Below are 23,640 nucleotides of genomic sequence, written 5' to 3' on the forward strand. Positions count from 1 at the left end.
TCATTAAGGGAGCCCTAAGGTAAGGGAGAAGCAGGAGAGCTGTGGGGAAGTGGCCCAGGGAAATGTAGTAACTCTGGCTGTGAAAGGTTGGCTGCCAACAGCTGCTCCCATTAGGGTCCCTGGGCCAGAACCTGGAGTAGAGGGCGGGCCTGGGTTCCCCCCAACCCACCACTATAGGAACATCTTCTGGGAGGGGAAGTCAGGCCCCTGTCAGGACAGGAGGCTAAACTGTTCTGAAATAAGTCTCCAGGGACAACAGAGACTGTGGGAGTTCTCTCACCAATCTCTTTGCTGGCCTATGATGAAAAGGGCTCAGTAGACTGTAACCCTGGCCCTAGAGAGAGAAGGGCTACGTGGAGGGTCACAGTGAGCCACTGAGATTAGCATAAACTGCCTAGACGCGCAGGACCCACGGGGGCAAGGTCAGAGCTCTGCCACAACAGGGAAAACTATTTGTTTTGTAGTGACCCAGCCACTCCCAGTCTTTATTCAAATTAGGCCTGAATAAAGACTGGGAGTGGCTGGGTTACTACAAAAAATAATTTTCCCTCCGATATTCACACCTTCTTGTCAACTTTTGAGAATGGGCCATATCCACCCTGATTGAACTGGCCTCATTAGCACTGACCTTCCCCCCCCCACAAACTCAGTAAGGCAACTCCTATCTTTTTGTGGGCTGTGTATTTATACCTGCCTACTGTATTTTCCACTCCATGCATCTGATGAAGTGGGTTATAGCCCACGAAAGCTTATGCCCAAATAAATTTGTTAGTCTCTAAGGTGCCACAAAGAATCCTCATTGTTTGGTTTATTAGGATAACAGCACCTGCAGCTCCACTGGTAAGAGTGATTTAGTCTTATGTTTATAAGAGCTAAAAACAAGAGGGGTGGAAAAAATGGAAAACTGGAATATTCCTTCAATTTCCCAATATACACTCCATTATAGCATCACACTAATGAGGCTAAATTTATAGCTCAAAAGGCACTTTAATTTTAAACCTCTGATTTCAGTGGCTTATATTTCCTCCAAAAAGATCTTGTGGGCAAGCTGTGTCATGCTTTGTCTCCACCTAGCTCTGACACTATTATTTGTGGTGGGATTGGAAGGCTAGTGTTGGTATGACTAATCACCTACTTGTTCCTGTTTGTATGGCAGAAAATGTGGGGTTTAGATTATTGCATTGCAAGAGGACATCTAAACACTTTGGTTTCATAACTTTAGACCTAGCATGTGACAGTCTTTGGTGAATGAGAACTATGCATGTTGCTATGTTTTAGGGAATAACTGAAAAACAATAATGAACAAGTTAAACTGTGTAGTAAACTCAAACTATGTATTTGCCTTAACAAGTTACTTCATTATTGGCTTTTTATATCTGGATGTCTGGAAATACACAATCTCCTCAGGCTCCTTCCATCACTGGTTTCTGGGTTCCCCTCTGTCTTAAAGTCATAGCAAATCTGATGGCTTCCCTTGAATCACATTGGCATGTGCAGTTTCAAAGTTTGTACATATTAGTGTATAAATACATCATGTGATGTTGACCAAAATCCCACAAGAGTTGAAATGGCTTGATTATGTGGAGGCAAGTAAATGCATTAACACTTTTCTTTTTTCTCTTTCCCCTGTGCTGTCCCTTGTTAATTTCTTGCATAGAACAATGAAATTCATGCAAACAAACTGTTAATTTAACTTTTAGGTTTGAAAGTTGTGGAAACTTGATGAAACTCAAAGTTCTGGTTCCCACAGTGACTTTAATCTAGCTACACTGGGCATATATAGTAATAAATAATTAGACCATGATACAGACTGTAAGATCAAATGTTACTCGTGCAAGTATGCAAGAGTTGTGGCTGCTGTGATGTTAATACCTTTAAACTTCTGCATTTGTGTTCATTTACTGTCTCAACCATAATGTTGCATTGTCATTTTTCTTACTTATTTATACAACAACATGAGCTGAGACCAGCAAACTGAACAGAGAACATCACTTGAGAAAACAAGATCTCAAATTTTGTCAAACTGCCACTTTCAAATATGTAAACATGTATCCCACTCATCCAATGTAACCCTTTATAAAAGTCAACTCAAGATCTCTGGATCGTTTTCTTAAATTCCCAGCAAATACACGTGATAAAGGATAAATTACATGATGAAGCTGAAAACCAGAAAAAATTTTCATAATACAAAATAGAGGGATGTCTATTGGGGAATATTTGTCACCAATACAATGCTCCATATCTAATTTACCCACTACAGTTTTTTTTATATAGTTGAGACTGGTTGAGAGGTTCACAGTTTTGTGCTTTAACAAAAAGGTTATCCCTCTTTTTTGGCAACTGGCACCTTTTTGACAATCTGGGAAAGGCCAAGGATTGAATGCGCATGGAGGCTGAATTAATATCCCTCACCGCTTCACAGGTGGGTTTAGACCAATTGGCGGAGCTGTGAGAGAGAACTTCTATGACTAACAGTTTGCAATATTTCACCTTTTTGCTAGCAGTAAATTGCCAGATTTAATAATATCTAGGTAAGAACCCAAGTAGTTACTGCAAAAGGAAAAACAAATATCTACATATCTCTACTAGGATCACACAGAGGAAACATCTCTAAGATAGCAAAGAGAAAATATAACTAACATACACCAACAGAACACTTGGGTATTGTACCTTGCAGCCATGATATCGCTCAAATCTGCTTCTTACAGTAACTGAACTTTCAAATTCCCTCTTGCCACATGCAGATTCTTTTTGAGACCATATAAAACTCCCAATAGAAAGTTTCATTGGGGTTACTAAGGCAGTGTTAGATGCTATTCCTGGAACTATGGGCCTGCTGCTGTCCTGTAGTTATAAGTTTCCAAAGGACGAGCTGTGACCCAGGGACCTCTTAGTGCCAACTACCAAGTGCAGGGGATCTTCTGGGTCTGGTACATTCTAATTCACCAAACGGTGTTGTGTAAAGTCTCAAATAAAAGCTGGTGTCACAGTGGTCATCAATATCACTGTAAAATGCATGTATAGATGTTGTTTAAAGAGTAATATGTAGGGCCCTACCAAATTCATGGTCCATTTTGGTCAATTTTAGTCTCAGGATTTTAAAAATAGTAAATTTCAGCTATTTAAATCTGAAATTCCACGGTGTTGTAGTTGTAGGGATCCTGACCTAAAAAGGAGTTGTGGGGTGGTCACAAGGTTATTTGGGGGGGGGGGAACGAAGGGGGTGGTACTGCTACCTCTACTTCTGCACTGTTGCGAGTGGCAGTGCTGCCTTCAGAGTTGGGCAGCTGGAGAACAGTGGCAGTGCAGAAGTAAGGGTGGCATGGTATGGTATTGCCATCCTTACTACTTTACTGCTTCTGGCAGGGCGCTGCCTTCAGAGCTGGGCACTTGGCCAACAGCTGCCGCTCTCCGGCCACCCAGTTCTGAAGGCAGTACAGGTGGCAATACCATGACCCCCCCCCCCCAAAATAACCCTGTGTGTGTGAGTGAGTCACAACACTCCCTTTTGGGTCAGGACCCTCAATTTTAGAAATGCTGGGCTCACCCATTTGTGTAGTATAGGATAAAAGCACACACAAAAGACCAGATTTCACAAGGGGAGACTGGATTTCACATTCCGTGATGTGTTTTTCATGGCTGTGAATTTGGTAGGGCCCTAGGGGGTGTGGGTGTGTGTGTGTGTGTGTGTGTATATATGTGTGTATATATATATATATATATATATATATATATATATTCTTAATGTCTGTCTAGGGTCAGGTCACCAACAAAATAAAAAACATGAACATTTGTTGTCTGACAAAAAAAACCTATCTGGCTGTTGACATGTAAATTTAGTATTTGCTCCTGGGGGAATTCTGTCAAAAAATTAAAAATTCAGTGCACAATATTTCAAAATTCTGCATATTTTATTTGTCAAAATAACACAATATAATCACACAATTTTCAATTAGTTTGGTAATTTATTTCAAAATACCTGTTAGCAAGTATGTCTGTAACAATACAGACCACAAAGATTCAGGAAATTTTTTTTTTTACACAAATAGATTCCTTACTAGGCTTATTAATACAGAACTTTGAGTAATAATTCATTTAAACTACAATATAGAAACTTATTTCCCGCTCCCTTCCGAAGCAGGGCAAAGGCTTAGGGGAGTCAGAGGTAGCTGAGGGAGAGCGAAGTAATTGCTGGGAAGGAGCCTGGGAGTGAACCTGGTGTGTTATTGGGTGTGGGTGGGAGAAGTATGGAACAGGCTGGATTTTTTTTGGGGGGGGAAGGGGAATTGTAGGGAGTTGGGGAGCCTCCCCTATGCAGACCCTGGCTGACCCATAGCCTCTCCCATTCAGTCAGGCACATCTGCTCCTGTCCCCATGTGTCCCTGCACTCCTCATTTCCCCATCCCCATGTGACCCTGCCCCGCCCCCCACTCATCCACCCTCAGTCCCCATGTCTCTCTGCATCCCCACTCCCATTTGGCTCCTGCCTTAGTCTGTCTCCCTCACTAGCACTTCTGAACCTCAGTCTGTGACACCCCCCCACAGCAGTCCTGTGTGCCCTGCTCTGTCTGTCTTCCCCCACCCATATCTCCTCACCTGGCCCCACGGGCAGGGTGCTCAGAGGAATGCAGCCGTTCCTCCTAGCTGTCTGCTCTCTATTCTGGTTCCACAGCAGCCCTTGGAGGGTGAAAGGTGAAACTGCAGCACCTCTCCAGCAGAATGCATTTTCTGTGGAGAAAAAAAATCTGCAGGGGAAACATGAATTCTGTGTGTGCACAGTGGCACAGAATTCCCCCAGGAGTAAGTACTGTATGGTTCACAATGGGTCTTCTCTCACCAGTCCAAATCAAATGCTAATGAAGGGTTGTAAAAACTTCAAAGCGAGAAAAGTAACAGGAAGAAGTAAACTGGGTTTGGAGGAAGAACCCTATCTTGAGATGCACATCAAAGGTTTGCTCTAGTACATTTGGAGACAGAGAGGACACCCTGTCATCCTTCACCTAAGTAACTGGACAGTGAATTTGCTTCATGAAAAGGGATTTCAACCAGGCTTGGTTGAAAACACTGGAGGGAATTTTGGGTGAGACTTTGTTTCCATTATTCTTGCTCACTATCCTTTGAATCTTTGTTCTTTGAGTAATAAACTTATGCTTGTTTTCACTATAAATATATTTAAGTGCTGTGGGGTTATATAAAGAGATGGTCTTGAGTTGAATCTGACCAGCTGGTGTGTACCATTCCTTCAGGCACAGCAGGCCTGGTAATGGTGTGAGTGTCCAGTGGACAAGGAGCTGTCCGGGAATGGTCAGAGGACTTTGGGGTTGGTGTATGTCTTTGTCTGTACAAGTTAACCAGAATACCTTCCAGGACTTCGCAGGAGTCAATGTTTGTATTGCCAGAGGCTAGTGGTTTCAAGGAGCTGATCTACAGCAGGCACAGCCAAGGCTCCTTTATGCTAAGGGCTGGTGGTGAGGTGCCTCACAACCCTCAGTACCCCTGGGGAGCATCACACCAGTTCCTCTTCCTTTTTATAGATGGGCTTAATTTCTTTTGAACCGGAATACTGACCAATTAGAATGAGAGAATGGTGTCTGTAAAAGTTCAAATACAGTCTACCAGCTTTTCCTTTTCAAGAAGTCTCTTCAAAAAGTAGCTGTCAAAGAGTGTCCCTTTCGGACTGAGACTTTCCCATGCCTTAGTAATGGAGGAACTGGAAATGCTGGTACATTTCCAGAGGATTACAAGAGAGCTCTATTATGTACAGTGTTCTGTTTTTAATAACTGAAGGGACAAAACATCTGTTGCAGTGTACTCACATTTTAAAAAGGAGAGGCACTCTTGGTCTATAGCTGGGCTGACTATTTGGATTTAAATAAGCTCCACTTCGGTATTCACCATGGATTAATCCCTGCGGGCTGTAGTTCCAATGGCTTGTGTACATGCCCTTCCCAAGGTGTTTTTCCAAGGTTAAAAACTACTACATCTTGATGGACTTATGCCGTAAATGTTTGTCTACTCACTTTATTACAGGGGTCAGCAACCTCCGGCACACGGCTCGCCAGGGTAAGTACCCTGGTGAGCTGGGCCAGTTTGTTTACCTGCCGCGTTGGCAGGTTTGGCCGATCACGGCTCCCACTGGCCGGAGTTCGCCGTCCCAGGCCAATGGGGGAGGTGGGAAGCCGCAGCCAGCACATCCCATGCCCACGCCGCTTTCCCCCACCCCCATTGGTCTGGGATGGCGAACTCTGGCCAGTGGGAGCCACGATCGGCCAAACCTGCCAACGCAGCAGGTAAACAAACTGGCCTGGCTCACCAGGGTACTTACCCTGGCGAGCCGCATGCCAGAGGTTGCCGACCTCTGCTTTTATTATATGAAAGCCCTCTCAGGTTATGGATTAGAATAGCTACTGGTTGGGGAGGACACTTGCAGACCATAGTCCATCATGTTAGAAAGTTTGGAGGTTTTTTTTGTTTAAAAGGTCTTTATTTTCATCCGCAACCACTTTTTAGCTTTCCGAGTGTCTCTGCAAATGTAATCTGGCTAGCTTCCTGGGGGCAAAACAGGGGAAAGATAGGGAAGATAATTTTTCTGGGCTCAATTTTTTTTGTTTCCATCCAGACCTGTAAGAGATTCCTATCTGGCTTAGTTTCTTTTTTTTTCCTTAGACCTTCTTCATTAAGAGGACCCCAAACAGAGGGTCTGCTGCGGGAAAGAATCCTTAGTGATGCAACTAGAGTCTGCACAATCTATATAGGAAAGTAATCTTTATCCCAAGACTCCATGGGATGAACTCTAGTCTTTTGGACTGGGGAGCATGTTTATCACTTCCCCAGAACAAGAGCAAATGATCTCTGAGGAGTTCTCTTTGATGCTTGCTTGCCTGAAGTGAACGATTTGCCATCACAGCCTTGTGAAAATTTATAGTGGACAAGATCTCCCTCTCTCTGAAAAATGACTTTTTCAGTACAGCAGGTAAGTCTCATGGAAATGCAATCCTCCAGAGATCAGCAAATCTAATTAAAAAAATGCTAAAATGACCACCTACTGCAGTGAGAAGAAAAGCTCTCCCTCTCCTTAAGAACCAGACCTTCCCACCCTCATTCACATTGAGTAGCACATTACTCCCTAAAGGCCCATTAACTATACATAGAGTAAGGTACCACTCTGCACGTGTAAGGGTGGCAGAGTCTGATTATAAGCTGTCCTTTTGTCATAAGGAAATGTTCCCAATGTGGCCAGTCTGGACATGCAGAGCGATTCTGACTTTTTGACTATAAAGTATAAAAGGACAAAGAATCTCTGCAGTAAATTACTAGCTGTGTAACAGATGAAAATGTTAAGGCCATCTAAAAAGAATAATCAGAAATGGGAAAGGAGGGAAAAGAAATGATCAAATCTAAAGTAATAGATATTATGATAGTGTCTTATCCCAATGCTCAAACAGCAAATCACATGTGAATGTGATAAGCATTTGACAATAAGCAGAACTACACTTAAAAATTCAGAAACAAATCTGACTGATATAGTCATGGAAAAATAACTTAAATATTGTAGTACAGACTTTCATTAAATATTTAAACTGTCAGATGATTGAGAAGATTGCAAGATTCAAGATGCCATGCCATTTTCCTTGAAGAAAAGGCTTGCCTGTTAGCTTCAGAAGAAAGCCTCTTCTCTTTTAAAAAGGAACCTCACTTGGTATTTTTTTGTTTATGGAAGTCTCTGGTCTCATATAGATCTTCTGCATAACCTGCTAATAAGAGACTGGTTAAAAATAGAATCAATCTGCTACTGCATGCTTTTAATTATAAAAAGAACAGATTATTACTGTTCATCTAAAGTATTAAATGAACTAAGCTTATTTAGACTCAAATAGTGTACCTCATTTGTATAATTGTACTGTATCTTGCCACATGTTAGCTTGGTGCTTTACAAACATGCATGAATACATGCCTCAGAGATTTCTAAACAAAGCACATGCTGAGGATGGTAGGAGGAGAAGGGATGCAATATAAAAGCAACATGATTGAACAGCAGGTAGGCTCTTGTTAATTGCACTCTTAAAAAATGTGGTGTATTTTTGTAATATAGAATAAACAAAGTAAACCACGTCCACTGATGGTAGGACAAGAAGGAATTGGCTTAATCTGCAACAAGGGAGTTTTAGATTAGACATTTTTTCTGAATATTTAACTATAAGGATAGTTAAGCACCAGAATAGCCTTCCAAGGGAGGTTGTAGAATCCACATCAATGCGGGTTTTTAAGAACAAATTTTTAGACAAACACCTGTCAGGGATAGTCTAGGTAGGAGGTACACTCAGGGTATTTCTACACTACAAAATTAGGTTGATTTAATAGAAGTCTATTTCTTTTTTTAAGAAATCTATTTGATACAGTCGAGTGTGTGTGTGTGTGCGTGTGTCCCCACTAAGCGCATTAAGTCGGCGGTGTGCATCCACAGTACCAAGGCTAGTGTCGACTTTTGGAGCGTTGCATTGTGGTAGCTATCCCACAGTCTCCGCTATCCATTGGAATTCTGGGTTGAGCTTCCAATGCCTGATGGGTCAAAAACATTGTTGTCAGTGGTTCTGGGTACATGTTGTTAGGCCCTCCTCCTTCCCTCCCTCCCTTTGTGAAAGCAATGGCAAAAAAGAGTTTCTCATCTTTTTTCCTGGGTTACCCGTGCAGATGACATACCATGGCAAGCATGGAGCCCGCTCAGCTCACTGTCACCGTATGTCTCCTGGGTGCTGCTGGCAGACACGGTTAGGGTGACCAGACATCCCGATAAAATCAGGACTGTCCCGGCAATTTGTGCCGATATTTCGCACTCCGTTTTTTTCTCCACTGGCGGCCCCCCCAGTCTGTCCCAATATTTTCTTCCTCTCATCTGGTCACCCTAGTCGCAATACAGCAGCATCCCCTTGCCTTGCCGATGGTGCAATAGGACTGCTAACTGTTGTCGTCCCGTGGGTGCTCCTGGCCAACCTCGGTTAGGTTGGTCGGGAGTGTCTGGGCAGACATGGGTGCTCCTGGCCAGCCTTGGTGAGGTCAGTCGGGGGAGCCTGGACAAAAATGAGTGACGCCAGGTCATTCTCTTCAAGTTTCATCTAATGGAGACTCAGTCCTGCCTGGAATATCATGCCAGCTAGAAGCTTCTGCCTCGGGCTGCTCTCCCAGTCGGCAGCACCGTGCGGTCACACCTACCCCAGCCTACCGCTTGCTCCCATGACTCATGAAGCCTGGACAGCAGTAAGGAGCTGTTCAACTATAGGCTGAGCAAGTGCAGAATGGTGGTAGAATGTGCCTTTGGACGTTTAAAAGCTCACTGGCGCAGTTTACTTACTCGGTTAGACCTCAGTAATAACTATGGGAATATTGGTTTCACTACTTGCTGTGTGAGAGTAAGGGGGAGGCGTTTATGGCGGGGTGGGAGGTTGAAGCAAATCGCCAGGCCGCTGATTACGTGCAGCCAGACACTGGGGTGGTTAGAAGAGCACAGCAGGGCACACTGCGCATCAGAGAAGCTTTGAAAACCAGTTTCATGACTGGCCAGGCTACGGTGTGCAAGTTCTGTTTGTTTCTCCTTGATGAAAACCCGACCTCTTGGTTCACTCTACTTCCCTGTAAGCCAACCACCCTCCCACCCACCTTTGATCTCTGCTTGCAGAGCCAATAAAATCATTGTTTCAAATTCATGCATTCTTTATTAATTTGTCACACAAATGGAGGGATAACTGCCAGGGTAGCCTTGGAGGGGTGGGGGAGGAGCGAAGCACAGGGGTGGGGTTGTTCTAGGGGCACCCCCTAGAACGGCATGCAGCTCCTCATAAAAGTGGCATGTCTGGGGCTCTGACCCGGAGTGGCCATTTGCCTCTCTGGTTCTTTTGGTAGGCTTGCCTAAGCTCCTTAATTTTCACATGGCACTGCTGCAGATCCCTGTTATAACCTCTGTCCTTCATGCCCTTGGAGATTTTTTTTTTTCAAATATTCCGGCATTTCGTCTTTTGGAACTGAGTTCAGATAGCACGGATTCGTCTCCCCATACAGCGATCAGATGCAGTATCTCCTGTTCGGTCCATGCTGGAGTTCTTTTGCAATTCTGGGACTCTATGGTCACCTGTGCTGATCAGCTTGCCACACTGGCCAAACAGGAAATGAAATTCAAAAGTTCACAGGGCTTTTCCTGTCTATCTGGCCAGTGCATCTGAGTTGAGAGTACTGTCCAGAGTGGTCACAATGGAGTACTCTGGGATAGCTCCTGGAGGCCAATACCATTGATTACATCCATGCTACTCCAAATTCAACCCAGCAGGGTTGATTTCAGCACTAATCCCCTTGTGGGGGAGGAGTACAGAAATCAATTTTAAAAAAGTCCCTTTAAGTTGACAAAAAGGGCTCTGTTGTGTGGATGGGTGCAGAGTTAAATCGATCTAATGCTGCTAAATTCGACCTAAACTCGTAGTGTAGACCAGGGCTTAGTCCTGCTTAGTGTAGGGAGCTAGACTAGATGACCTCTTTGGTTCCTTCCCTTCCTACAGTTTTATGATTCTGTGAAAGAGAATGTCAGTGGTATGGATTGCTTTGTGAAGATTTTCCTTATATGAAGATAGTCTCTTCTAATACATTTTAAATCTAGGTACTTGCATATATTGGACACCATGCTGCATATTTTGTTTCTGACGAAAACCAGGCAACCTATTGGTACAGTACCAATGACTATCAGCAAATCCTGAAGATTTCAGTTAACACTTAACCTTTGCTTGCTTACCTCAGTACAAAATTGTATTCCCTCCAAAAACCTATGCAAAAGTATTTGTTTTGCTAGCTTTCTTTAAAAGGTTACAAGAATATATGGAAATCTGAGAAACTAATGCAACATGGATTTCAAGTCTGTGACCAGTCTTCTAGGGAAGACTTTTTACTATATGCAAAGGAAAACAGGCATTTAAATCTGGAATCTATTCCTCAAATCCTTGCAGAGAAAAAAGATTTTATAATATATTCCAAGTCAATCTGTATAATACATCCAAATTTGTAGCACTTGCCTTTGTACTATTTGCACCAGTAGTATACTCCAAGCTAAAGACACCAGTCACCCGCCTCTGCCTGCAGTTCAAAGGTTACTTCTGTCTGTACTCCCTTTTGTCCCCAGTGGGGACAAAATGTTCCAAGTATGTATGTTTAACCCCCAAAGTTAACTATGGCCAGCTAATATTTTCTTAAACATGATACGCACCTTGTCCACAATAAGAGCAAAACATGGTGCACTGTAGAGGCTAATGCATGAATGCTGGTAACGTGGGATGTAGGTGTGTGTATTTTTAACATGTTTTTAAACCTCACTTAACACCTACCATAGTCAAAGACAGTCATGTCTAAACAAGCCCCAGGACTTTGTTTATATCAGAATTGTACCCAGGTTAGGAAAATGGGTTTGTGTAGTAAGACTCACTTAAAAATGACAACATTCATAGAATATCAGGGTTGGAAGGTCATCTAGTCCAACCCCTTGCTTGAAGCAGGACCAATCACCAGACCCCTAAATGGCCCCCTCAAGGATTGAGCTCTCAGCCCTTGGTTTAGCAGGCCAATGCTCAAACCACTGAGCTATCCCTCCCCCATAGAATAGGGGCCTCAGGAAGTCATTTAATCTAAGCCCTTGCTCAAAGTAGGACCAAGCGCCAGACAGATTTTTACCCCAGTTCCCTAAATGGCCCCCTCAAGAATTGAACTCACAACCCTAAGTTTAAGCAGGCCCGAGCTCAAACTACTGAGCTATCCTCCCCATTACAAAGTCCAGACACAATCTACTTGCAAGGTGTTTAGAAACATTCTAATTAAAGGTAAGTAAACATTTACACCATGCCTGCGCTATATTTGTTTTTAAAGCGCGGTTTAACTGCCAATTAACTAAAGATAAACAGAACTCTAATGACTACAAACCCTAAAATGCCACTGGTTTTCCCATGGTAGAAAAAACTGTCTCGCTAAAGTGCTTATCTCACAGCCGCCCTCCAGGACGTTTAACGAGCCGATACTTGTAACGTGCTTTAGCTGCAAGATGCTAACGAAACGAAGTACGAACACCACTGTTCCCCGACCAAGTAGCTACACGCTCCAGCGCCGCAGCTGTTCCATGTTGCACGGGCCCTGGGAACGCGCCTCACGCTCATAGCGGGCCGGGCTGGGCCGCGGGCTCGGCACCGCAGCAGCTGCTGCCCAGGGCGAAGCCACCTTTGTGGTTTTGAAAGCTGTCCGAGGAGCGGGGCTGCTGCCGCTGTCCGAGCCGGTGGGTTCAAGGCCGCTGGCTCGGGACTTCACAGCAATGCTAGGGGCGGTGCGGGCGGCTCGCTGAAATGGAGCAAAACGCTCTGTCCCCGCAGGTCACCGCTACTGTCAGATCCTGCCTTGCAACCCAGCCTCCCCGGCTGTGTGCACGCCGGGTGCGGCTCCGGATTGGGGTTCGGCGGGGGTGGGGCGCGCCTGGCCTCCGGCAGCCTCCCCAGGGAGAAGCCGGGCGGGGAGGGGAGTTTCTCGGAGCTGCTTCCGCCTCCAGCTGAGGCCTGACCCGGGAGTGGATCGCAGCGGCTCGGCGCGGCGCGGCGGCGGGGCCAGCATGAGCGGCCCCCGAGAGCTAGCGGGGGAGCTGGCCCGGTTCTACACGGTCACCGAGCCCCAGCGCCACCCCCGGGGATACACCGTGTATAAGGTCACCGCACGGGTGAGTCCGCGGCGGCAGGGACCTGGACAGCTCCGGCCTTAGCGGATCGCTCCCAAAGGGTCGAGAGCATCCCTCCCCCCACCCCACATCCTCGAGCTGCCCCTGTGAATGGGGGGGGGGGGCAGGGAGCATCCCTCCCCCCACCCCACATCCTCGAGCTGCCCCTGTGAATGGGGGGGGGCAGGGAGCATCCCTCCCCCCACCCCACATCCTCGAGCTGCCCCTGTGAATGGGGGGGGGCAGGGAGCATCCCTCCCCCCACCCCACATCCTCGAGCTGCCCCTGAGAATGGGGGGGGGGGGCAGGGCGCATCCCTCCCCCCACCCCACATCCTCGAGCGGCCCCTGAGAATGGGGGGGGGGCAGGGAGCATCCCTCCCCCCACCCCACATCCTCGAGCTGCCCCTGTGAATGGGGGGGGCAGGGAGCATCCCTCTCCCCACCCAATCCCTGACCTCCCCCTGTGAATGGGGGGGAACAGAGAGCATCCCTCCCCCCACCCCATCCTCGAGCTGCCCCTGTGAATGGGGGGGGGGCAGGGAGCATCCCTCTCCCCACCCAATCCCTGACCTCCCCCTGTGAATGGGGGGGAACAGAGAGCATCCCTCCCCCCACCCCATCCTCGAGCTGCCCCTGTGAATGGGGGGGGCAGGGAGCATCCCTCTCCCCACCCAATCCCCGACCTCCCCCTGTGAATGAGGGGGGGGCAGGGAGCATCCCTCCCCCCAATCCCTGACCTGCCCCTGTTAATGGGGGGGGGCAGAGAGCAGCCGTCTCTGCCTCCCCCCATCTGCCCCTGTGAATGGGGAGGGGGGAACAGAGAGAATCCCTCTCCCCTCCCCGCCAATCCTGGACTTGCCCTTGTGAAGGGGGGGAGCAGTTCCCTCTTCCCCCAATCCCAGACCTGCTTCTGTGAATGTAGCCCCGGGCAGAAAGCATCCACCCCATCACAGAGCTTCTCCCAATGGAGGACCCAGATGAAGCTTCTCAGAGCTGCCCTTGTGCAAGGAAAGGTGTGGGTGGCTAGAGCAGAGATCATCCCTATTCCTTATCCTAGACTTGCATCTATGGGGGGGGCTCATCAAAGAGCATACCCACCTTACTACCTCCTGCCTCCTATCTGTTCCCAAATGAGAGGAGGATGAGAAAGAGAACATCTTCCCTTCACTTCACCCATCTACCTGTCCAGATGTGGGACAGGTTCTTAGCATCCCCAGCACACCAGTCCAGCTTCATTCTGATCTGCTGCAAGTCTCATGTAACAGGGATGGATGGGTGAGGACAGGAGATGGGAGGAATGAATGAATGAATCCTCTTCATAAGGAAGTTTGCTTTACAGTGTCTTTGTCTGTCAGGGGATTGGGAGAAGATGATTTTGATATGTCAGTGAGACATTTAAAATTTGATACTTGCTGTAACTCAGCCTGTATTGCCTCCACTTTGCTGTATACTCATCTTAATTTTTTCATAAGTATTAACTCAAGGATTTGAGTCCACTTCAGTAATATTCCACCCATGCAGATTATCCCAACAGTTTAAAACCCTGAAACTAGAGAATGCCCTATCCAGCCTAAAGAACATTGCCTCATGCTCTTCTGGTTTTACTAGGCCACTAGATACCCAAGCCTGCTGTGCGTCAAGCTCTGGTACTTTGAATGAAGGTGGTTTTTATTTTATTTAAAACAAACAAACAAAAAAAGCTTGGTCCAGTGAGTGTCAGACTTCAGCAGATGTCTTCAAAACGAGTCTTCATATGACAGCCCCGGCCTCTTCCAAATGAATGAGAGACTGCAGGTCTGCTTAACATTTCCTCAGTGGCACTTGAAGCTGATTAATTTAGTTTGAATTTATCTATCCTGTAATTATTTTAAAAAGTAAAGCTAGAGGGAAGGCTCTGTTTGGATAAATGTCTCCGAAGTGTACGCTACACAAGACCAGTGCTTAATTTATAATGAAAGAGGTGCTGGGACTCAAGCAATTTTTTTACTCTAATAACCGAACTGCAAAGCCCAGAGATGCCGGGGCTATGAACTGCCTAGCTCAGAGGTGCTAAGCCCTGGCACAAATTAAGCACTGCACAAGGCCAAATATGCTGGTGTTGCAAAAAGCATTAAATACCTTCATAAGTGTACTTTAGACTTGCCCTAACCTGACAGACTGGTAACCTGAATGTTTGGACTCTAGTGTATATGCAGTAATTATTGATTTTGTGTGTTGTGATTTGTGTAATTGTACATCATCTGTCAGAAGCTATGAGACAGTGTTGGTGTCTATTGTTGAGTTTCTGACTTACATAGGTGTTTTGATAGCATCTTAAGTCTGGTAATGTAATGCTGCTTAGTGACAGAAAATAGTTGTTCTGTCTGATGGAACTGTTAACGCTGCGCTAGAAGTTGTTAGCTGCCTTAAAACTGCAGTAGTGGACCAGTCCAGAAGTCCATCTAACACAGGATCCTGTACCTGACAGAGGCCAGAATCACAGTTCTGAGGAAGATGCAAGAAGCACTGGAATGGACAGATAGGGAGTAAGAGTGGGATCCACAAAGGGTCTTAGGTGTTGCAACGTGAGTGGCATGGCACCTAACTTTTAGGTGCCTAGAAAATCACAGGAACAACACTATGATCTGCAAAACCTCAGTTAGGCATCTAGGCTCCTATACACTGCGGGGGAGGGGGGACGGGGGGAAGGTGTCTTAGAACAGGATCCAGAAAGCCAGCGCACTAGGCGGTGAGCTGCCTGAGCTAGCCAATGGCAGCAATGAGAGGGGCATATCCTAAGCCAGGGGTCTCAAACATGCGGCCCGCGGGCCGCATGCGGCCCGCGGAGCTCTTCCCTGCGGCCCGCGGAGCTCCCCAGGGGAGCTCCGCAGGGGCCCCCAAGAGAAAAGCGGAGAGCCTCGGCGCATAGAGCGCCGAGTCTCCGTCCGAGCGCCTGAGCCCCGCCCCGATCCGAGCCGCGTGGGGAGGGGGCGGGGCTGGGAGCTCTGGGCTGAGCGCTGCGCTCGGTGTGGAGCTCCCAGCCCCGCCCCCTCACCACGCGGCTCTGAGCGGGACCGCCGGAGACGCGCTCGGGTAAGGGGGGGGGGAAGCGGGACCCGCCGGGGCCGGGCCGGGGCGGGGGAAGGGAAGCGGGACCCGCCGGGGCCGGGCGGGGGGGGGGGAAGGGAAGCGCTCAGGGCTGGGGCAGAGGATTAGGGTGCGGGGGGATGAGGGGTTCATGATGTGGGGGCGCTCAGGGCTGGGGCAGAGGATTAGGGTGTGGGGGGATGAGGGCTCTGGCTGGGGCTGAGGATTAGGGTGCAGGGTCCTAGTGCCTGCCCTCCGCCAGTACTGGCAAGGCAGGCTTCCCTTACCCTGAGCCTCTCCAACCCCAAACCCTCAGCCCCAGCCAGAGCCCTCATTCCCCTCGCACCCTAATCCTCAGCCCCAGCCCTGAGCACCCCCACATCATGAACCCCTCATCCCCCCGCACCCTAATCCTCTGCCCCAGCCCTGAGCGCCCCCACATTATGAACCCCTCATCCACAGCCCTCACCCCACACTCCAAACCTCTGCCCTAGCCCTGAGCCCCCTCACATCATGAACCCCTCATCCACAGCCCTCACCCCACAGCCCAACCCTCTTCCCTAGCCCTGAGCCCCCTCGCATCATTAACCCCTCATCCACAGCCCTCACCCCACAGCCCAACCCTCTTCCCTAGCCCTGAGCCCCCTCCTGCATCATGTACCCCTCGCCCTCAGCCCCACAGCCCTCACCCTGCACTCCCTCCTATCCCCAAACTCCGTCCCAAAGCCTGCACCCCCACCCCCTGCCGCAGCCTGGAGCCTGCATCGAGCACAGAGCCTGCATCCAGACCCCCTCCCCCACCCAAACTCCCTCCCAGAGCCTTAGGCAGTAAATCTAAGTGCGTGTTTTGTCCTTTGAGTGAGGTGCATTACTGAGTGTATATATTTATTAAAACTGCGCGCGCTTAGGGGAGGAGGTGGAGAAGAGACAGGGCAGGGGCGGGGCCTCATGGAAGGGGTGGATTGGGGGTGGGGCCAGGGGCAGCAAGGGGGCGTGTCAGTGATGCGGCCCTCGGGCCAATGCACTAGTCCTCATGCGGCCCTCGGGGTCATTTGAGTTTGAGACCCCTGTCCTAAGCCCTGTTCCCTCCCAGAGATAGGCACCTAAGTCCAGGCTACAGCGAGGTGCCTCTCTCTGCATAGTGCTCCATGAATGGGAACCCCTCTCTGGGAGTCAGATAGCTTATGCAATAAGACATTTCTTGTCTGAATGAGTTAGACTCCTGTCTTGCTGTACATAACATGGCCAGAGGAGACAGTGCCCAGTTCAAGCACTCACCTGTGATGGGGAAGACAGGCTCAATTCTGGCCTGTCTGACCAAGAGGGAGACAGGATTTGGACGTAGGTCTCCTACTTCTCAGAACACTGTTCTAACCAGTTAGCTATGGCATATTCTGATGTTGGGTACCTTCAATCTTTCCTGTTGAAGCTAATCCACTGTGGAATAATAATGAAGAGCAACTGAAGCAGGGGGACTGGACCCTACGTCTTCCATCTCCTGGGTTAGTGTCCTAAACACTGGACTACATAGTAATTTTCTCTCTCCCTGTGGCCCAGTGACTGTTTAGTCACTGAGGAATATCAGTGGAACTAATTACAGAGCAAGGTATTACTCAATCTGAGTGAGGCAGCAGAATCGCCCTAGTAGAAGGGGAGGATGGTCTTTCGTTGGAAGCAAAAAACTGGAAATTAGGAGACCTGGTTTCTGTTCCTAGTTTTGCCAAAGGCTTCTTGGGTCCCCTTGGGCAAGCCTCTTACCTTCTATGTACCTCCACCCTCTTTTTTCACAAATGGAAATAATGCTGCATAGCAGTGGGTGGGAGGGTCTTGTGAGTTCAGTTCATTCATTTTGAGATCCTCAGATAGGAAGTGTTATAGAAGTTTTATTGAAGTGACGTGTCCTTTCACAATCACCGTTGCTGTAAATTTTCTGCCTGTGCAAGCTGTCCATATTTGCACATACAGTCTCTTTATATAAAGAGGAGAATCTAAAAAGTTATCTGTGTAGAATGTAGATATATATAAATAAACATAGCTCTCAGGCTGTTTGTCTCCATGTCTGTTTTCTGCATTAACTGTAAGATCATAGACAACTTTTATCATATCTAGAACAAAATATTATTCCTTATTCCATCATAGGATAATGTAAGATGTTTAAACACTAATTAAAGTGAAATAAAAACATGGTGTTTTTTTATTGAGTTAGTGAGAAAAACACTTTCCCCCGTAGGTTCAGTGCTAAAGAAGCTTGTCATGGGACAGAGGCATGGAAGATAAGGCATTTAGTTTTTCCACATCTCATCCTGATGAACTCCGTTCACAGGCTTAGTCCAAGAGGTCAATATAGTGGTTTAATTTCATCAGTGGAACTGAAAGCAATGCCCCTTTATCTAGGACAATAGAACCCAGTCTTGTATTTATCTTAATTCTAATTCTTCACTGATTTTTGTATTCTGCGTTGTTTATATTAATTTGAAATACAGTATCACACAGCTGTAGTACATGTGCTGAATTCTCCAAATCGGAAAGAAAGTTGTATTTAAGTCATGGGGAATGTCAACATTTTATCAGGTCCCTGAAGTTGCAGGTTCTCAGCTTCTGCTCCAAGTGACACGTGGCAGGGTCACACAATTTGCTGATGGACAGAGTAATTCAGATTTTTCTTATTTAAAAACCCAGAATATTAGTTCTTCAAAGTATTTTAATACCTTATAGCCCAGAGGTGATAAAATATTATTCATTGTGCCCAAACATTGTGCTTGGGATTTCACAAACACAGAAATGTTCACAGCTCTTGCCTCTAAAGGGCTTATACTCTAATCGGACCTGTAATAATAACTGGGCTGGGGGTAAAAACTTGACAGTGGAGAATATTAAAAGAAGCTGTTCAAAACTATGTAACAATATTTTGTTTAAGGCAGTTGTCTGACCCCACCACTTTTTGTTTTCTCCCTCCCATCCCTGCAGTTGGCTGGCTCCATGGTTGATATGACATCACTACCACAGTGCTTGCTGGGGCTGTGTCACTCATACCGTGAACTGGTGATCTGCAGCTTTGGGGGACTGCCTGGAAAAAAGTAAGGTTGACCTGCCCAGTGTACTGAATACCCCTCTTATGCTAGCTATTTCGGGTATTCAGCACATTCTACTAAAGATCTCCAATTTCTTTTGATTCCGTATTTGTGAATCATCTGTAAAACTGGTTTAATGGGTTAAGAGAAATTTACTGTCAAATATAAAATATCACTTTAATATTCATGAGTAGGAGAGTTGCATGTTGAAAGTGCCCTGAACGTCTAAACCAAATGCACAGGTCTCATTGGAGACTTTTCTGAATGCTAAGCTGGGCCATCTTTGGGAAACTTTTTTCTTAAGGTCTGTCCTTAGGAGATGATTTTAAAAGAAAGCTAGTTTAACAGTGTGGAAGGCCTGAAAAAATTCCTTTTATTTTTTAGCAAGGCTGGCACAATGTGGAAACTGTATGTAAGATGTGAATTCTACATAATATATTTAAACTTTTGTACTGTGAAAGACATTACATGCATCTGCAAAGTTAGAGAAGCATTACAGTTCCTGTGTTCATTTCCAACAGTCCAAGAAAAGATAAGAAAGGATTTTAAAAAAAGGCATCACAAAAGGATAGTATCCAATGTAGTATTACAAGAGATTTAAAAAAATTAGTTTATTATTAAAAAATATTTGCTATTTATTAATGCTGAATGTCTGCCTAGCAGACAAAAACATTGGGTACTCTGACCATCTTGTTATGTAACAAAGGGAGATCCCTGTGGTCCTGTTTTATGATTGTTGTTTCCAGAACGTACAGTATCAGTTATACATTGATCAGTTTGTATATGCATGTTTGCCATCTTTTGATATCCTATTAATTTTTGTGGAGGAAAGCTGTTTCCATTAAGGGTTTACAAACAATGCTGATTGCCTTATTCCACTCTAAGATTTTTCTGTGCAATTTTTTTATCTTCCCAGAGCTTGAGATTTATGGGGTTGTTAACCCATGTTCTCACATGCCAACTATCTGAATTGATGATAGGATTGATTAAAGTGAAAGAACTCTGTAGAGGTTTCTGGCCTGTGTTGACTTTCATGAAAAGGCTATGGAGAACAAATTAGTTCAGCATATAAATAAATAATTACACCTCTACCCCGATATAACGCAACCTGATATAACGCGGTAAAGCAGTGCTCTGGGTGGGGCACACTCTGGCAGATCAAAGCAAGTTCGATATAACATGGTTTCACCTATAACACAGTAAGATTTTTTTTGGCTCCTGAGGACAGCGTTATATTGGGGTAGAGGTGTACTATACAATGACTAGCAGATGGAACTGAGTGATAGATATGGAAGACAGTGTAATCTGCAGAAGAAGGGACTGAAACATCTGGATCCTATTCCTGACTCTCACTAGCTTGTTGTATAATAATAATTTGAGATATACCTATCTCATAGAGCTGGAAGGGACCTTTGAAAGCTCATTGAGTCCAGCCCCCTGCCTTCATTAGGAGAACTCAGTACTGATTTTGCTCCCAATCCCTAAGTGGTCCCTTCAACAAGGATTGAACTCACAACCCTGGGTTTAGCAGGCCAATGCTCAAACCACTGTGCTATCCCTCCCCTCATGGCACTCATTGTTCTAGGTCTCCCTTTACCCATTTGAGTAACTTACCTACTGTAACCTCAAAACTTTTGCAGGGCTTTACTGAAAGGTGAACTGCAAAATAAAAAAGTTTATGCCATTTACTGCTCCTTTTGTGATGTGTAAAGGATGTGACTTTGCTATAGACAGAAACAAAGATGAAAGTAGAGTGAAAAAGAAGAGCTGAAACATAACTGTGGTAAAGAGGCAAGTAGGCCTTCAGACTAATCACAGCAAGGGAAAAAGTAAATAAGGTTTTGTCAATTGTAGGCAAAACTGGCACAGGAGAGTTTTAAGGTGCAATTTGAACGAAGTGAGTTTCAGGTTGATGCGGTAGAATAATGGAAAAATAACCCTTTTCTCCTCAGTCTAGACCCTCCAGAAACCACGAGGAGGATGAATGGGAACACTATAGTGAGGTTGGGCCAGCGGCGGCTCCAGGCACCAGCGCACCAAGCGTGTGCCTGGGGCGGCAAGCCATGGGGGGCGGCCTGCCAGTCCCTGCGAGGGCGGCAGTCAGGGGTACGCTGAATCCGCAGGACTGGGGATCTCCCGCAGGCAAGCCACCGAAGGCTGCCTGACTGCCGTGCTTGGGGCAGCAAAAAAGCTAGAGCCGCCCCTGGGTTGGGCAGTAAGCTGAAGTTAGGGAAAAATGGAGGAACAAGTCACAGAGATTCTTGAAAACCATAAGGAAAATTTAGAAGAGTAAATCTAATAAAACTGGGTGGCGGGCTGGGAGATGAGAACAGTCTGGCTACAGCACTGTGGACCCTCCATGTAGCTTAGAGGAGCCGTTTTCAGGTGGCCTATGGTCTGGAGCACTCCTGGGTAGTGTACTTTACCTCTGAGACCGAAACAACACTGCAGTTCAGGGCTTGTCTTACACACAAGCAAACCAAATTAAGCCTGCTTTAATTCCCACCTTTAAGTATCTTAGTGCATGTCAGTGTATGGACAGTCTTATTTCGAATGAAATTGTCCATACACTGATTTACGGCGTGAATTAAAGCTGACTTAGTTTGGTTTGCATGTGTGCAGACAAGCCTTCAGTCTGAGCAATGGGCTTTATTGCTATTTGTAAATCCAATGCAGAACTCAGGCATGCTAGAGGCTCTCTTGACCAATATAATATATATTTCTTCTTTAAAAACACCAAAGCCATCTTTGCCTTGTGCTGCCATACCTGTCTGTCTTTATCCGGTATTTCTTTGGGGCAAAGTCAGTGTGATCAAATGTGCAGAAAACACCAACATGTAATAGGTAGCAAATACACATGAGGACAAAATCAAAATGAAAAGTGATCTGTAGAGAACTGAGCAGTGGGGGCTGTGGGTAGCATGGGGAGATTTTGTCCTAAAAAATACAAAACCCACCCAGGCTGAGGTTGTGTGTAATCTGGATTCAAAATGGGTAGCTGTAACTAAGCCATACCTATTACATTAATGTTACTTTCCTCTTGTATTTCTAAGAACGATTCCTTCAGGAAAGAATTGGAAGAATGATGGGAAGATGGTCTATATGTGCCCCAGTTCTAAGTGGTCCCTAATAAGAAACTTGCTTGGGGATGTAGCCCCTAGAAGAGGGCATAAGTTTATCTATTTTGTAATATATTTGCTAGTTTCTAACATGGCAATTAGCTTTGTTACTAAATACTTTGTCTCTTGTTCTATTTTGTATTTTCATAGGTTGAACTTCACTAAACTAACTTAAAACTGCTGAATGCAAATTGAAAAAGATATACACCTTCTGTGTGGTTTCTTTTTATCAGCAACAGATCATAGTATGTTCCTCTTTTAACTCTGCAAACAGAAATTCAGACACTGATCAGGTTTTTGTTTTGTTTTTCAGATTGTTTCAAGAAGAAATCCAGAGGAAGTCCAGGAGGTAACACATTTACATTTGTGAAAGTTTTATTTCATGTTCTCAGTACTAATTTTTGAAGTATCTTTTTTACTTAATTTAGTCATTCCTGTGTGTTTTGTCAAAGAAATGAAGCAAACCTTTTTTGTGTCCATCTGTCTTTTGTCTTAATAATTCAAAACCGAATAGCTAAGGTAGCATATTACAACTTCGCCGTCAGTGATGAGCTGGGGGGAGATTAAGAACCACACCTCGTCCCTCTGATTTTGGATGGCACTTCAGATTCTTAAACCTTGGGTTGAGTGCTGTACCTATCTTTAGAAATCTCACATTGGTATCTTCTTTGCCTTTCATCAAATCTGCTGCAAAAGTGTTCTTAAAACGAACAACATGTGCTGAGTCATCATCCGAGACTACTATAACATGAAATATATGGCAGAATGTGGGTAAAACAGAGCCAGAGACATACAATTCTCCCCCCCAAGGAGATCAGTCACAAATTTAATTAAGCATTATTTTTTTTAACGAGCATCATCAGCATGGAAGCATGTCCTCCGGAATGGTGGCCGAAGCATGAAGGACCATATGAATGTTTAGCATATCTGTCACGTAAATACCTTGCAGTGCTGGCTACAAAAGTTCCATGTGAACGCCTTTTCTCACTTTCAGGTGACATTGTAAATAAGAAGTTGGCAACATTATCTCCCGTAAATGTAAACAAACTTGTTTGTCTTAGCAATTGGCTGAACAAGAAGTGGTACTGAGGCTCTAAAGTTTTACAATGTTTTCTTTTTGAGTGCAGTTATCTAACCAAAAAAATTTGTAAGTTGCACTTTCACGATAAAGAGATTGCACTATAGTACTTGTATGAGGTGTATTGAAAAATACTATTTTGTTTACAAATATTTGCACTGTAAAAATAATCAAAAATAATATAAAGTGAGCACTGTACACTTTTTATTCTGTGTTGTAATTGAAAACAATATATTTGAAATGTAGAAAAACATCCAAAATATTTAATACATTTCAATTGGTATTCTATTGTTTAACAGTGTGATTAAAACTGCAATTAATCGTGATTAATTTTTTTTGAGTTAATCACATGAGTTAACTGTGATTAATTGACACCCCTAGTTTAAAATCCTGCTTTTTCTCTAAAAGCGAGTTGTTGTGGAACTTCATACAGTGTAAGTTCTTATGTACGCTCTGGATTTTGTGTGTAGTTTTTTGCTTGGTTTCTCTCATATGTTTTTAATAGGACGTCTTCCTGAATATGAGCTCTGGCTGAAATTTTTTCTTCGGGAGTCCTACTTTTATTGTTGACTATCTTAAA

General features: G+C 45.4%; 1 protein-coding gene across 3 annotated transcripts in view; it reads left to right on the forward strand.

The window, feature by feature from the left end:
• RPS6KC1 (ribosomal protein S6 kinase C1) overlaps window positions 1–23,640 on the forward strand; it is a 123,262-nt gene that overhangs the window by 1,550 nt on the left and 98,072 nt on the right. The window contains exons 1-2 of one of the 3 annotated variants that reach the window (XM_045011343.1): window positions 12,236–12,295; window positions 22,296–22,331. Coding sequence is in view for 2 of the 3 variants with exons in the window: in XM_045011341.1 (XP_044867276.1) it covers window positions 12,623–12,727; window positions 22,296–22,331 (141 nt within the window). In the remaining variant the exon portion in view is untranslated. Of the gene's footprint in view, window positions 1–12,235; window positions 12,296–12,589; window positions 12,728–22,295; window positions 22,332–23,640 lie in introns of those variants that run through there. The other 2 variants (XM_045011341.1, XM_045011342.1) reach the window with 2 other exon arrangements.

Source organism: Mauremys mutica, chromosome 3 (assembly GCF_020497125.1).
Source record: "Mauremys mutica isolate MM-2020 ecotype Southern chromosome 3, ASM2049712v1, whole genome shotgun sequence".
Lineage (NCBI taxonomy): Eukaryota > Metazoa > Chordata > Testudines > Geoemydidae > Mauremys > Mauremys mutica.